This window comes from Fundulus heteroclitus, chromosome 13, assembly GCF_011125445.2.
Source record: "Fundulus heteroclitus isolate FHET01 chromosome 13, MU-UCD_Fhet_4.1, whole genome shotgun sequence".
Classification (NCBI taxonomy): Eukaryota; Metazoa; Chordata; class Actinopteri; order Cyprinodontiformes; family Fundulidae; genus Fundulus; species Fundulus heteroclitus.
Genome location: NC_046373.1, coordinates 26,372,636 through 26,386,387, shown reverse-complemented (window position 1 = coordinate 26,386,387; position 13,752 = coordinate 26,372,636). Strand labels below are relative to the sequence as shown.

Genomic DNA, 13,752 nt, shown 5'->3' with positions numbered 1-13,752 from the left:
CGACTGTAACAAACACACAGACACACACAACAATGAGCATACATTTCTTTATTAATTACAGGTATTAATCAGAACATCTACAGAACTGTTCAGAGTCATCAACAGTGAATTCAAACAGGATGTTAACGTAGTCGTGCAGCCTGTAGAGGTGAACTTCTCCAGGCATGACTCTGCAGACAGGTGGTACCAAGAGGTCAGTCAGTCTTGGTGCTGTCATTGTTTGTTTGGGGCGCTTTTCCCTCAGATTGCCAGACTGACTAATCCCAGGAGAGGTGAGGTGTTTATGTGGGGCGCTCCCTTGGACGGGTGACAAACTGCCACCACAGAGGGGGGAGGTCACCCTCCTTGCGGGCAGGAGGCAGAGCCTCGGTCCGGACACCACCAGCTGAAGTCTCGGCTTCCAGCTGAGCGACCTGGAGGCAGACAAAAGCAGAACTGACTGAGAGACTTTTAGCAGACATGAATTTATTCATGATAGGTGATCAAACACCTTTACCTGTACTTTTATAATCCAGATAGCAACGCAGATTAAACCAGAATATTTTCTCAAAACTAAAGTTTCCTACAAACTAAAATTAACATGCTTCTGGGATTATTTTTTTTATCTTAAATTTAAGTTATGTGCTTGTCATCTGTTGACAAACTTTAATATGTTACAATAATTTGCACAAAAAACTGTAAAAAAAAAAAATCACTACCACTGTTACAGCTGCTCACCATAAATATAATCAATACACATTAATTATACAAATTAACTGAACATGTGTTTAAGAAACATATTAATGAAAAAAACGTTTTTTTGCATCACCAGTCTATGTGAGATGCAATTGTATCCCAAGCCTAGACTGACGTTGAGGTTTTACTGTTTAAATATCAAACTTTGGAGCCATCTGGTGGATATAAACTAATAATGACTAATCAGACAATGTGCCAAAGTCATGCAGACAGGAGGAGAAAATGATTCTGAAAAAAACACTTTTAGATCATTAGTGAAAAAGTATTTACCAAGAGTACAACCCCCATGAGAGGTGCATGAAAAGCTTACCAACAGTAACAGTTTTCAGACTCTGGTAGATGTCAGAACAGCATTAGTGCTCACCGCTTTTCATGCTGAGACCCGTTTCCTAAAAGTGGTCAGAAACACACGACCCTGCTTACCTCTTTGTCCCAGCTCTGCAGCCTGAGTTTCTTCCACTGCTCCCTCTTGGAGAAGTAGTCGGGGTACATGGCCTTCTCTGAGGGGTGCCAATGGTCCAGCACCCACTCTGGAACCTATAAACACAAAGCACGTCTCAGATCGTCCACCTATACATCCAACGCGGACCGTTATAATTTTTCTCTGCTATATTAGTGCTTCATTTAAACTAACAAGCCTCTACAAACTACCTATGGTTCAGCTGCATAAATGTGGAACTTTGATGCATGGCTCCCAGAAACAACACAGGGACAGTTTTTGGACTCGATCGAGTCGGGCAGAAGGTTAATCAGGGAGGTCTCAGTTTGTAGGCTTAGTTATGTCATGTAAACAACAGACCCTAGAGCACAGAACTCAAGCAAACGATTGTTCACATTATTTCTATCTCAGGCCCGTCTCACCTTGTAGCACTCGTATCTTTCATAGGAAGTTCCTCCCGGAGAGTCGGGGAAGATGTAGGGCTGGGGATGCTGATTGGCCCAGAACTCCTCCTCGCCTGCCTTCAGCATCATGGTGGCCTTCACCATGTCCTTCTCATTCTTGTTGTCATCAAACCGAGCCCGAAGCATGCAGGCATAGAAACGGTATTTGTCTCTGTGACCGGAAAAAACACGACAAGAAGTTGAAACGTTTATGTTTTATCCAGACAATGATACTGTCTCTTACTTGCACACTGATGGCTAAAAAAGAAAAGTGAAGATCCAGTTCAGCTAGCCTAGAATATCAGGACCTAACATCATCAAAATAATGAATACATTTATGAAACATTTATGCTTTTAAGTGATAATTCTAACACTGAACCGCTAACGACCAACTAATCATTGCTTTTCATTATTTTAAGTCGTAAAAACACACATGATCTATAAGAAAAATATCCTGGACAATATTTTTGACCATTTTCCAATATCTGAAGTAAAAGCAAACTCCCATTTGAAAAGAATTAATACAAGAATATTATAATGGCTGCACAATATTTAGGAAAACATGAAATTTTGATAAAGTTGAACACCGCAACGATGATTTTTTTCATCAAGATTACCAAGATCCTTCTCTTGGCAATTTTGATGATGGCAATTTTGGTGATATGGCTGAAAAATGTTAATTATTGAGTAGTTTTTTTGTTTAACTATTTGAAGCAAGGACCAGGGTAAGCAAAATCTGAATTTAAACTGCAAATCTATTTAAATGTAACCTTTAACCTTTAAAGTGTGTCAGCCCTACCACCAACCTTGCTTAGTTTGGCCGTGAGAGGCTAACTCCTTTCCTCTGAACACCATGTGGTTCTGATCAGAGTTCAATGGAATTATTGAACATTTTATCAAACATATTTCCCACTGTTATTGAGTTATTTGTCAGCCCCAATCCTTACTATTGCTTTCATCATTGGCGTGTAAGCTTTCTGATGACGTTCCTCTCTGGCCTTTGTAAACAAATTGACGCATAAAAGTCAAATATCTGACCTGCATTCTACTAAAAGGCATGTATTAAATCAATAAAGATAAAACATTTCATGACAATATCTAAATATTTTTAACAAAGCATTTTTCTATAATTAGCTCCTAACTTCTTACAATGTAAACACAGGGACATTATTTATAAAGATGAGGTTTTAGAATGGTGCAAGTGTCTTGATTTATAATCTGCACACATGATTCAAGGTATTATTTGAAAGTTATTTTATTGACTGAAACATTTGCTTACATATTTCCAGAGTATACGTAGGCATAGTTTTAACCCCTTAAAGACCAGTCCCTGATATAGACATAAACTTCAACATACCTAAATATGCTAATTTCATTTATTTAGATACTAGCAATGTACCTAATGGCGAGGTTAGGACCGCCTTTAATAAACGCTTGGGATTCCTCCTCTGCATACAGTTAGTTGAAGCTAGCGGGTGCTAGTGGGCCCTGATTAAACTCCTTAATAATAATTTTAATGTAAGATTTAAAACAGTCAAATGATAACGCTGCAAAACGGGGTGATATCTCCATTTATTTGACAGTAAGACAAACAACCGGACGTTTTTGACAGCATAAGGAATGAATGACCTGAGGTGCTAACAGCGACTAGCTAACCTAGCTTCGGTTTTAGCTTAGCAGCGAAGCAGGGATATTTCTCCTCAGCGAACCAGGTTACCGTCACTATTCGGTAAAATAACCCGAATAAAGCCGCAACTCTTACCTAAATATGCACCAAGATTCGAGGTGCCTCAGAGATTTCTTGTAAAGCCTCAGCACTTTCTGCTGGTGAGTAAGATAGGCAGAGGCCATTTTCGCCGTCCGCTGTCACCTTCCCACCGAACAGCGCAATGGATTCTGGGACTTTGGGGCCTTTCGACGTCATTACCGCAGATGCCAAAAATATTGCGCACGTATATTTTCTATCTACGTATGTATCCTCTAATCAAAAGAGGTGAACGAGTTAATCGCTGTGAAACAACATATTTTAGTCTGTGCCATTTGGGTAAAAGACTACGACTTGCTAACAAGGTGTTTTTAAAATAGTCGTTTCGTTATGCGTTTGTTATTACGGTAAATCGACATTATGGGAACGGTGAGAACTGCGTGTTTGGTTCTCAGCAGAGCTGTCTCAACCATGGGACCGCACAAATTCATTGGTGAGATATTTGTGTTGTCTTGCACATAAAGCGTAGAAAAGGAGTGACTGACACCTAGTTGTTGTTTGATTTCTGTGCGAGGATACCATGTTTAGTTTTGGTTTAACACAGCTTACCTCTGCAGCTAGTTCATAAAGCTTTGTTATGAGTTCAAGAATATCCATCTACTGCACTTGGAGTGGACGCAAGTGCCAAAGATTAAACCCATTGCCTCTTGACATTTTGCGCTTTTGACAATTTCCACTCTTTCGCTGTGTAGATATCGGCGTGAACCTGACTGATCCCATGTTCAGAGGACTTTACAGGGGGAAGCAGAAACATGACGGTGAGGCATCCATTGAAGTGTTGTGCATTCCCTAAAGAGAACCTTATCAACCACACCACCCATTTGAACTAAATCCGCTACACATGCAGACCACAGATTGAGTATATTTGAGTTTGGATCGCCACACAGCATCTCAACTCAGACTTTGACTAGACCACTCCAAAAGCTTCATTCTGTTTTTAGATGAGGACTTGGTGGTGTGCTTTGGATCATCGCCCTGCTTGTATAACCCCCACTGCGCTTGAGCTTAAGATCAATATCACACAGCTACAGCAGTGTTTGACTCACAACATGATGTGATGTGGTGCAAGTTTTACATTGGATGTAACGGGACACACGTCTTCCAAAAACTTCCCCTTTTGTCTCCTCAGTCCACCTAATATTTTCTCAGGCCTTTGTGTTCTTTTTGGTCAGCACTGATTTTCACCCTGCAGCTCTCCACTGAATTACATTTGCCCATTTCTCTTTGTTAATGTTGAATTGTGACAGCTAATTTCAACTCAGGAGATTGAGGCCTGCTGCGTTTTAGATGTGGTTCTTGGCTCTTATGCCACCTCCTAGATTAGTCATTGATGCGCTCTTACATTATTTTAGTAGACTGGGCACTCCATTAGGAGGTTCATTACGGCCCCATGTTCCCTTCACTTAGTCTACTTCATGTTGTTTGATGGTTTGTACGTAGACAGGCATTTCCAGCTATGCTTATTTGATGTAATCATCCTTTGAAAATTGCATTTTGTAATTTTGCAGGTTTAATGTTAAACTTTGCTTGAAGATCTAAAATATGTAAGTGGGACTAAAAAAATGTGTAAGGTAGCAAATAAGTTTTTTACAACACTGTAATTGACAGCCAATGCAAAATCACCAAATTCCATTTCTGAACCGACTTTGTTCATTTGATATAATCATCCTTTGAAAACTGCATTTTGTAATTTTTAAGGTCTGATGTTAAAATTTTCCTGATGATCTAAAACAGGGATGGGCAACTTCCATGATAAAGAGGGCCAGATTTTTTTCAGCACGACCATTGGAGGGCCACATGACCACGACTTCAAATAATTGGATATGAAAGACGCTACAAATTATTCTCAATAAGAACAAATTTTAGATGAATTTATATCTGTATGTTTACTGCACCAACATATAACTATTTTCTGCATATAAATGCATTTTAATATGTCCTTAAGCAAAAGACAAACCGTTTGCTTTCAAAAAAAATTGCAAAAAAGGAATTTAAACTCCATATCAATGCATTCAGGAGCATGGGTCATTTCATATTTACAAGGAAAGAGGCATAAAACGGAACAGAACTTAACTCATACAATAATGTGTCTATCCAGAAACAGTGTGGGCTTTCTTACAATACTGAATGCTCTATAATTGTATTTCTGTTACTTTTTGATTATGCACATCTGTTAGCTTTTTATTCTGAAAAATCTAATGTCCCATTCTCCTGAATGCACCATAGCTTTCTGACGCTGTGAACGCGGTGCTGCACGTTTGATCTTCTGCTTAAGACAAAGCTTTGCCGTTTCAAAACTCACGTCGGTTCTCACGGTTTATGTTGTGTGTGAATGACAAGAGACCAAAAAAAATTCCCCATGTCCATACTTCTTCCCATTTTGTCTGAAAAATGTGACTTTCTCGTCAAGTTTTCCCTTTATTCCACTGCTAGTGGCCATGGCGCTTGACTTTCTTCCTCGCTGTTGCAAAGCGGCCCATACCCGCTATTGTTTGGGTACGGCCCCCTATCGGTCAAAAGTATAATTACAAGTTTTTTTTTTTTTTTTTTTTTTTTTTTTTTTATCATTATTAAATTATTATTGATCTATTCGCGGGCCGCACTGAGTGATAACGAGGGCCGTGTGCGGCCCCCGGGCCGCCAGTTGCCCATCCCTGATCTAAAATATCTAAGTGGGACAAAAAACAACAACAGCAAATCTGTAAGGTAGCAAGTAAGTTTTTTACAACACTTTAATTAACGGCTGATAAAAAATCACCAAATTCCGTCGAATCCTAGTAGTACTGTCTAACCTATGAGACATCCTCCGATCGCTCACCATCGCTGACTGTTTTGGGTGTCCATTGGGACAATACATTTCTGAACCAGTAAAGCAAAAACTAAGCCGACTTTCCGGATCCTTTCGAATCAATCTATTTAAATATCACGTAGCTGCTCGTGTAACAAGTTATCCAGCAATCCATTTCCTCTGGGGGGCGTTTAGCTTGATGCTCAAGTTGTTTTTGTCAGTTTATATAACACATAGTCTCACAATATATTGCAAACTTACTATCACAACGTACGTTTCTGCAGTATGAATATTGCAAAGAACAGCGCACACTGTCACAAGTGTTAGATAGTAATCCAAATCGACCCCACTACTGGCAGGTCAGATCTAAAAGAAAAACAGGGATCGGTGTTGGCTGGTAGTAGAAGAGTCTGTACATCTCTAATATTGGTCAATGTTATGTACCATGCATGTATGTTCTGTATGCCTATGATATATTTGATGGCACTGACCTTGAAAGCATTAAAAATGGTTAAACGCTTTGTTATTCATGAGGAAAATCCCTTTGCTAAGCAACCTGCCTTGAAAAGTTGTTTCATTGCCAAAACAGCAGCTAAGAAATGTACTTTGTTATCTTAAAGTGTCTGCATAGACTTCATATGTTCTGGCATTCGTGTTTACAGGGAATCCAAAGCTCCCAAACATTAACGCTAGTTATTCAAGTATTTGCGTGTTTATGGCGAGTCACATTGCCACCATGGCAACACTGTCGCATATTGCATGTTCTCCTGGTACTGTGCAGCCCTAAATTAACATGGGAGCTTCTCAGGTTTAGCTAATCTTAGTCACGATTTTCCTGACAGATGACTTTGATCAGATCATCGGCAGAGCTCTCGGGATCGGAGTTGAAAAGGTATGTCACGCATTTACCACTTCAGCGGAGGAGGAAATGAGTGCCAAATAATAGCATTTGAGTTTGGTGGACCAGAAGATCTTTTAGGGTTGCCACAGTTTGTTAAAACACGCGCTGCCCATAGCTAAGATGTATCTCATGCGTTCTGTCTTTTTGTGCTTTTCATATCTGTTCCTGTGTTTCAGTTTATGATCACAGGGGGGAACCTTGAAGACAGCAGGGAAGCTGTCAAACTGGCAGAGACCCGAGGTAACAACAGCAGGAGACATTAGCCCCATTTACACCACCCTTTTTTAACCGATCCATGCTGAGTTCAGACCGAGCTTGGATAAGTTAACCGTGCCGAGCTTGGTTCTTACGACCGTTTACACATCCCGCTAGCACGGTTCCTCGCCTCCTAGTGACGATCTGCGGTACTACTGCTCTCTAGGATTGAAGGAGGGAATCAAGCAAAAAAAAATGGCGCCACCCGTAACATTCAGGACGTTATGTTTCGTTATAATTGTGATATTTCGTTGTTTGCGGAGAGTCAGGCGAAGAAGGCAACCTTTGGTAAATTTCCTTGACAGAGCTGGCTTTTGGGAAGAGGATATGACAAACGATAGTCTAATCAGGGCTTACAGACGCAGGAAACAACGACAGACGCTGACCTTCATCACACTAAGCAGAATAATCACTGGAAACCGCGTGGCACGGTAGGGAAGCTAGTGTTTTTATGAATGTCTGAGGAGATGACGCGGTCTGCTCATGGGCTCTTTAGGCCCGTTTACACTACACCTAAAAACCAAGCCATGCCAAGACCGGTCCGAGCTTGGTCCAGTTAACTGAGATAAAAGCAGCCGTTTACACACAAGAGTTTTCTCGGTTATGGTTCCTTGGTTGCTCCTCGCCTCCTAGTGGCGATCTGCGGTACTGCCGCTCTCTGGGATTGAAGGCGAGACGGAGCAAATCAAAATGGCGGCACCCGCAACATTCAGCATGTTATTGTTAGACAGAGTCGGCTTTTGGGACGTGGATAAGACAAATGAACGTCTAATAAGGATTTACAGACGCAGGAAACAACAACAGACGCTGAGGTTCATAAGCAGAGTCATCACTGGAAACCGTGTGGCACGGTAAGGAAGCTAGTATTATTATGAATGTCTGAAATTTGTCTGAATGGAGTGTGAATCGGGACGTGCAGCCAGACACGCCGGGAAACCCGCTGACAGTCAGCTGACTGTAAGGGGATGACGCGGTCTGCTCATGCGCTCCTCGTTATCAGGGAACCGGGCCAAAAAAAACCAGTCCGAGACCTGCTCAGGAACTGGTCTGCAGTAAGCGCGGTCCGGTTATCGTTAGCGCGGTCTGGTTCAGTCTGCTGACCATTTACACACAAGAGTTATCTCGGTTACCGAGCTCGGACTGGTCTCGGCTCGGTTAAAAAAGTGTAGTGTAAACGGGCCTTACGTTATCAGAGAACCGTGCCACTGAAAAACCGTGCCGAGCCCTACTATCGAACTGGTCTAGATTTAGCGCGGTTCGGTTGTGTCTGGCACGGTTCAGTTCAGTTTGAGTTCCATTTACACTCGAGTAAGTTATCTCGGTTACCAAGCTCGGACCGTTCTCAGCACGGTTAAAAAAAGGGTAGTGTAAATGGGGCTTATGTGAAGAGAACCGTGATCGAGCATACAGAAAAAAATCCATCACGGTTCTTCGTGTGGCCCTCATTCTTTGGGAATACTAGTACTAAAATATTCTGAATATTGGGCCTTTACAGCTTTATTTAAAACAAGCTCCCTTTGTATTGCAGGTGAATTTTACTGCACAGTTGGTTGCCATCCGACTCGCTGCAGTGAGTTTGAGCAGCAGGGAGAATCACAGTACCTCTCAGGGCTGAGGGAGCTGGCAGCAGCACACCCAGGAAAGGTGGTGGCCATTGGCGAGTGCGGTCTAGGTGGGTTGCAATGGACGTTTACTGTAATTTATCACTTACCTTTTTTTTTTTCTTCCCTAAGAGGTCTTCTGTAATTTTTATTCTTATTTTTTTTTTGCTTAATTACATTTAGAATCAGGGAACTGATCTTTTTTGTGCTTTTTTTTCTTGTTCCAGATTTTGACAGGTTGGAGTTTTGCCCAAAAGAGACTCAACTAAAGTATGTTTTTATGTGATTTGAGTATTGCAACATAAAATGCATTTTAGAGTTAATTAACTCTATTCTTAGTATTTTGACCAAACACTAAGTTCATAATTTTGACCTAATTCAACCATATCTACGGTATTAACATCAGAAAACACAACAAACTCTTTTTTATGTGTCTGGTCTGGCAATGTGGCAACAAGAATTGTTGTCTTAATGCCAAAAAGAGCACAACAGATTTTACTTTCACAATTGGAGCCTTACTGCTTTCGCCATAGTGCTCCTCTTGAATTATATATGCAAGAAGCTTTATTATATTTTATGTTGGGACAATTTCATGTTCAATGGACACTGAAACGGGAAGGAGGGAAAAAAAGGAGAGAAACATATATGAGACAAAATGCTAAAAGGGAGAAAAGGTGAAAGAACAAGAGGAGAGGAAAGGGAGAGAGCATTATAACACAAATAATTCAACAGAGTTAGCTAATTTTTATTTTGCAGAATTATTCTGCAGAATATTTACAAAAGAATAGTGTGCATGCTTTTAAAATTTTGTTTCTTTTCAGTTTTTGTCTAGGCTGCTTTTAATTTGCCTGATGTAAGCACATAACCAGAAAGCCAGCACTAGTTGCAAAATGGACATTTGAGGATGTGAATGTTTGGTCCAGTTTTCACAACTAAATCTGTAAAACTGGCTCTTTAAAAGCTCTGATTTGTTTTGTGTATTTGCTCTCTGGTCCCTTGCAGATACTTTGAGAAGCAGTTTGACTTGGCCGAGGAGACCAAGCTGCCCATGTTCCTCCACTGCAGAAATTCCCACCAGGAATTCATAGGTAGTTTTATGCAGTGAATGGGCGTTTTATGTGTATTCTAAGCATTGATTTTAATCACTATACCGTCATACATTTTTTAATTAGATATAATGAAGAGAAATCGAGACCGATGTGTTGGAGGAGTGGTGAGAAAAATTTTGTTGTCTGTTTTTTATAATCTACTGTTTGGTTTAAAACATTGTTGTTTTCAGAAGTGGCCTACTGTTAATAAGTTTTTCTTTAGATGTTTATTGTGATTTGACGTCCTTGGAATAACACAAGTCTAAACATTTATGTAAAAATCTTGTTATAAAATGCACATTTTTAGTCATTAGTTCTTTTCTAAAATATTTCTGGACACATAAGAAATGCTGAATCCCAATCAGGACACTAGTTCAGATTTTCTCCTTCAGGTCCACTCGTTTGATGGGACAGCAGAGGATGCTGCTGCACTCGTTGACCTAGACCTCTATGTTGGAATAAATGGATGGTGAGAAGGATTTCTAACAGGACCCTCGGTTTGCCTGCAGAAGTGAACAAAAAACTTGAATCATGAAACCAAGCCTGAGTTCTATTTCAGGTCAATCCTCATATTCTAACAGATAATAAAATATTGTGGGCCACAATTACAAAGAGCAGATTAAGTTGTTTTAAATTATTGGCTGTTAAACGTGTCAGTCTATGCTTAAAAAATAATGAATAAATAGCATGGTGAAAAAAAAGTTATATAAATAATCTATGCCGTAAAACCTGGTATGTTGTCTCTTTGGTGTAGGATTGTGGTAATGACAAAGCTGTTGTTTATCAGGTACAGTTCTTCTATTAACAATATTACAATTTCTCAGCTCCTTGAAAACAGAAGCCAATATTGAAGCTATGAAGTCTATCCCCACTGAACGCCTCATGATTGAAACTGGTGAGTTGACAAGAACTTCTTTTCATACATAACCCTATATATATGTCATCTAAAGGCACTTTACAAAGTCAGATTCAATCAAATTCTCCAGACAGATTGGTTAAAAAATTTCCAATCTAATGAAACCCAGCAGGTTGCATCAAGTCTCTCCAAGCAGCATTCACTCCTCCTGAAAGAGCGTAGAGCCACAGTGGACAGTCGTCTGCATTGTTGATGGCTTTGCAGCAATCCCTCATACTGAGCATGAAGCGACAGTGGAGAGGAAAACTCCCCTTTAACAGGGAGGAAAACATCCAGCAGAACCAGAACCAGACTCAGTATGAACGGTCATCTGCATCGACCGACTGGGGGTTACAGAAGACAGAGCAGAGACACAAAAATCATAGAAGCACACATTGATCAAGTGATACTTTCTGTTAGAGGGTATTGGCAGATGATCTGCCCCCCTGGATTGCATCACAGCTAAATTTGTTTATTTATTTATTGAAAAGCTCGTTCATTTCAGTAACTCAAGTCACTAAGTGAAACATATTGTAATTACACAATGTTTCCAAGCTTTATTTCTGTTAATTATGATGACTTTCCAGTTATAGTTGATGATTTCAGATTTTAATATTACCTCAGACCAATTAAAAAAACATTTTTAATAGAGAAATCTGGTCTCAATGAAAAATATGTTTAATATCTATTTAACGGTGCCTTTATTAATGGTTGCCCTGTATTTATGACTTTACTATTTTCATCAGAAATTGTCAGTCACTATTATATGTTTTGGCTTTACTTTTGTTCTATAGTTGTGCACAATTGTAGACATGTTAGATTTTTCTATATTGCCAGTATATAACTTACATGACATCTTTGCGTATGGTTTCCAGTTAACAGTGATGCCCCCAAACTGAATTTCCTAAATCTGTGAAAAGACTTGCTTCATTGCAAAATAAATACCAGTTTATCTAGGCTTCTTTTAATTCTCATTTCTCTTTTAAAACACACAATCACTTATTTTTACACGTAGAAGTAGCCACTGACTGCTATGCAGGCTGTTAAACCTTCCTATTAGTATTAGGTCTGGATCGTCACTCGTGTTCTTCTTTCAGATGCTCCGTGGTGTGGTGTGAAGAACACTCACGCTGGCTCCAAATATGTCAAAACAACATTTCCAACAAAGAAGAAATGGGAAGCAGGACACTGCCTGAAGGACCGAAATGAGCCCTGTCACATCATGTGAGTATCTGTATGGATGAGCGAGGAGAGGGGATTAAAATCAGCGAATGAACTGCAGACGTATCAAACACTTCAATGTTTGTCTTTTTCAGACAAGTTTTAGAGGTGATGGCGGCAGCAAGGGAAGAGGATCCTGTGGAGCTAGCCAGCTCAATTTACAACAACACCATCAAAGTGTTCTTCAACTCCAGCTGATGATTAAAACACGTGCAGATCTACTCTTCTATGAATAGCTGTGTATTTTGTGCCTGAATAAATTTATGGGGTAAAAATCCCCATTTTCTAAAGTGATATCTTCCGTTGTGTCTTAATCCTCATATTGCAGCAACATAAAACTCGTTCCTTTCTGCATCAGTAGGGCAGAAAGGGGCAACATTTATTCATTCAAATGCCCTTCTTGTTTTCCATAGTGCCTCAGTTTGATTGTCCTGATGTCACTTGTTAATACCAGGATTACACATTTAAGTAAAAAAATAAAAAAGTAAAATAATTTCAATCATACGAATTTAAATAGCACGCCCTTGGGTATGAGTGTGTGTGTGCATTGCTGTCCTGTGTGTCTCTGTGTTGTCCTGAAAAAGCTACAGCAAGAAAGATTATGTCAAAATCTAATTGACAGGTGGGTGGATTAAAACTCTGACACCTGAACAGATATGAAAGTTCAATAAATAAATAAAGCAAATAAATAAAAGAATAGTGTAATGCGTCTAATTATAAACAAATGGGTCAGTGTTTATAATTTTGATAGCTCTCTCTCTGTGCCTCAGGGTGTGAGCGCTTAAATCAGAATCAGATATACTTTAATAATCCCAGAGGGAAATTGCTGAAATGAACATCCCTAATGATTACGTCATCTAAACGGGACCGTTGAGCAGCCCTGGCATCTGTTAGAATATATAGATTGTATTCAGAGTGAAAAAAGGTGTTATGGCTTTACATTTAACTATGATCACAATCAATAGGATCCAACTATTTAAGGCTTTTGTAACAAATGGAGCGTTTTCCGTCTTCGTGTCCCGTCCCAGGCTAGCAGTCTTAGCTGTAATATGACTTATATCTTGTTCTACAATTATAAATATCCTTTATTGTCCTCAGTGGGGAAATTAAATGTAATGTGATTTTCTCTTTACTTTAATTTTCTTTTCTAATACATATCTCTGCCTCTAGTTTTAATGGGTGGACTTTAAAACAGCCTTACAAGGGACTTATCCTGCAAGTCAGCCCTCAGATAGAAGACCTAGGATAGAATAATGGGTTCAATTATAACATGTGATATCAGTTTATTGTCTGTTCCTGATTAAACACATGCTAGAAGAACTGGTGTTAAAGTTTTGACAGAAAAACTGCAGGTTTCTACCAAGGTGTAAACTAACTGGTTGCACAAGATAACTAAGGTGCTTGCAACCTTATTTTTCTCTCATGAAAAGCTTTACATTTCTTTTTAACTTTACTAATAAAAACATATCTGGGTAAAGTAGCTAATCAAGTGTCCACCCTTTAGGTCTTTGTTTTTAGTTGGTATTTTATTCTGAACAATTTAAAATTTATAATCCATTTTATTCCTGCAATAAGAGTCTGTTTTAAAAAAAAAAAAAAAAAAAAAAAAGAAGCACATTTT

The 13,752-nt window shown here is 39.4% G+C and overlaps 2 protein-coding genes across 3 annotated transcripts; one reads left to right on the top strand and one right to left on the bottom strand.

The window, feature by feature from the left end:
* Window positions 1-33: 33 nt before the first annotated feature.
* Window positions 34-3,522, bottom strand: ndufb9 (NADH:ubiquinone oxidoreductase subunit B9). Its single transcript, XM_012850987.3, has 4 exons — window positions 3,380-3,522; window positions 1,597-1,789; window positions 1,159-1,272; window positions 34-413 (listed from the first exon to the last, which is right to left on the bottom strand). The coding sequence occupies exons 1-4, from the start codon at window positions 3,466-3,468 to the stop codon at window positions 282-284; spliced, it is 528 nt and encodes a 175-aa protein (XP_012706441.1). The 5' UTR covers window positions 3,469-3,522; the 3' UTR covers window positions 34-281.
* Window positions 3,523-3,715: 193 nt separating this feature from the next.
* On the top strand, window positions 3,716-12,425 carry tatdn1 (TatD DNase domain containing 1). 2 transcript variants are annotated; one of them, XM_012850986.3, is made up of 12 exons: window positions 3,716-3,815; window positions 4,075-4,140; window positions 7,013-7,062; window positions 7,248-7,311; window positions 8,855-8,998; window positions 9,155-9,197; window positions 9,930-10,015; window positions 10,100-10,140; window positions 10,408-10,484; window positions 10,840-10,910; window positions 12,008-12,134; window positions 12,227-12,425. In XM_012850986.3, exons 1-12 carry the CDS (start codon window positions 3,743-3,745, stop codon window positions 12,327-12,329), a joined length of 945 nt encoding a protein of 314 aa, XP_012706440.2. In that variant the 5' UTR covers window positions 3,716-3,742; the 3' UTR covers window positions 12,330-12,425. The 2 variants fall into 2 exon arrangements, with proteins under 2 accessions (XP_012706440.2, XP_036001406.1); XM_036145513.1 differs by lacking the exon at window positions 7,013-7,062 and having other exon boundaries at window positions 3,780-3,815.
* The last annotated feature ends 1,327 nt before the right edge of the window (window positions 12,426-13,752 follow it).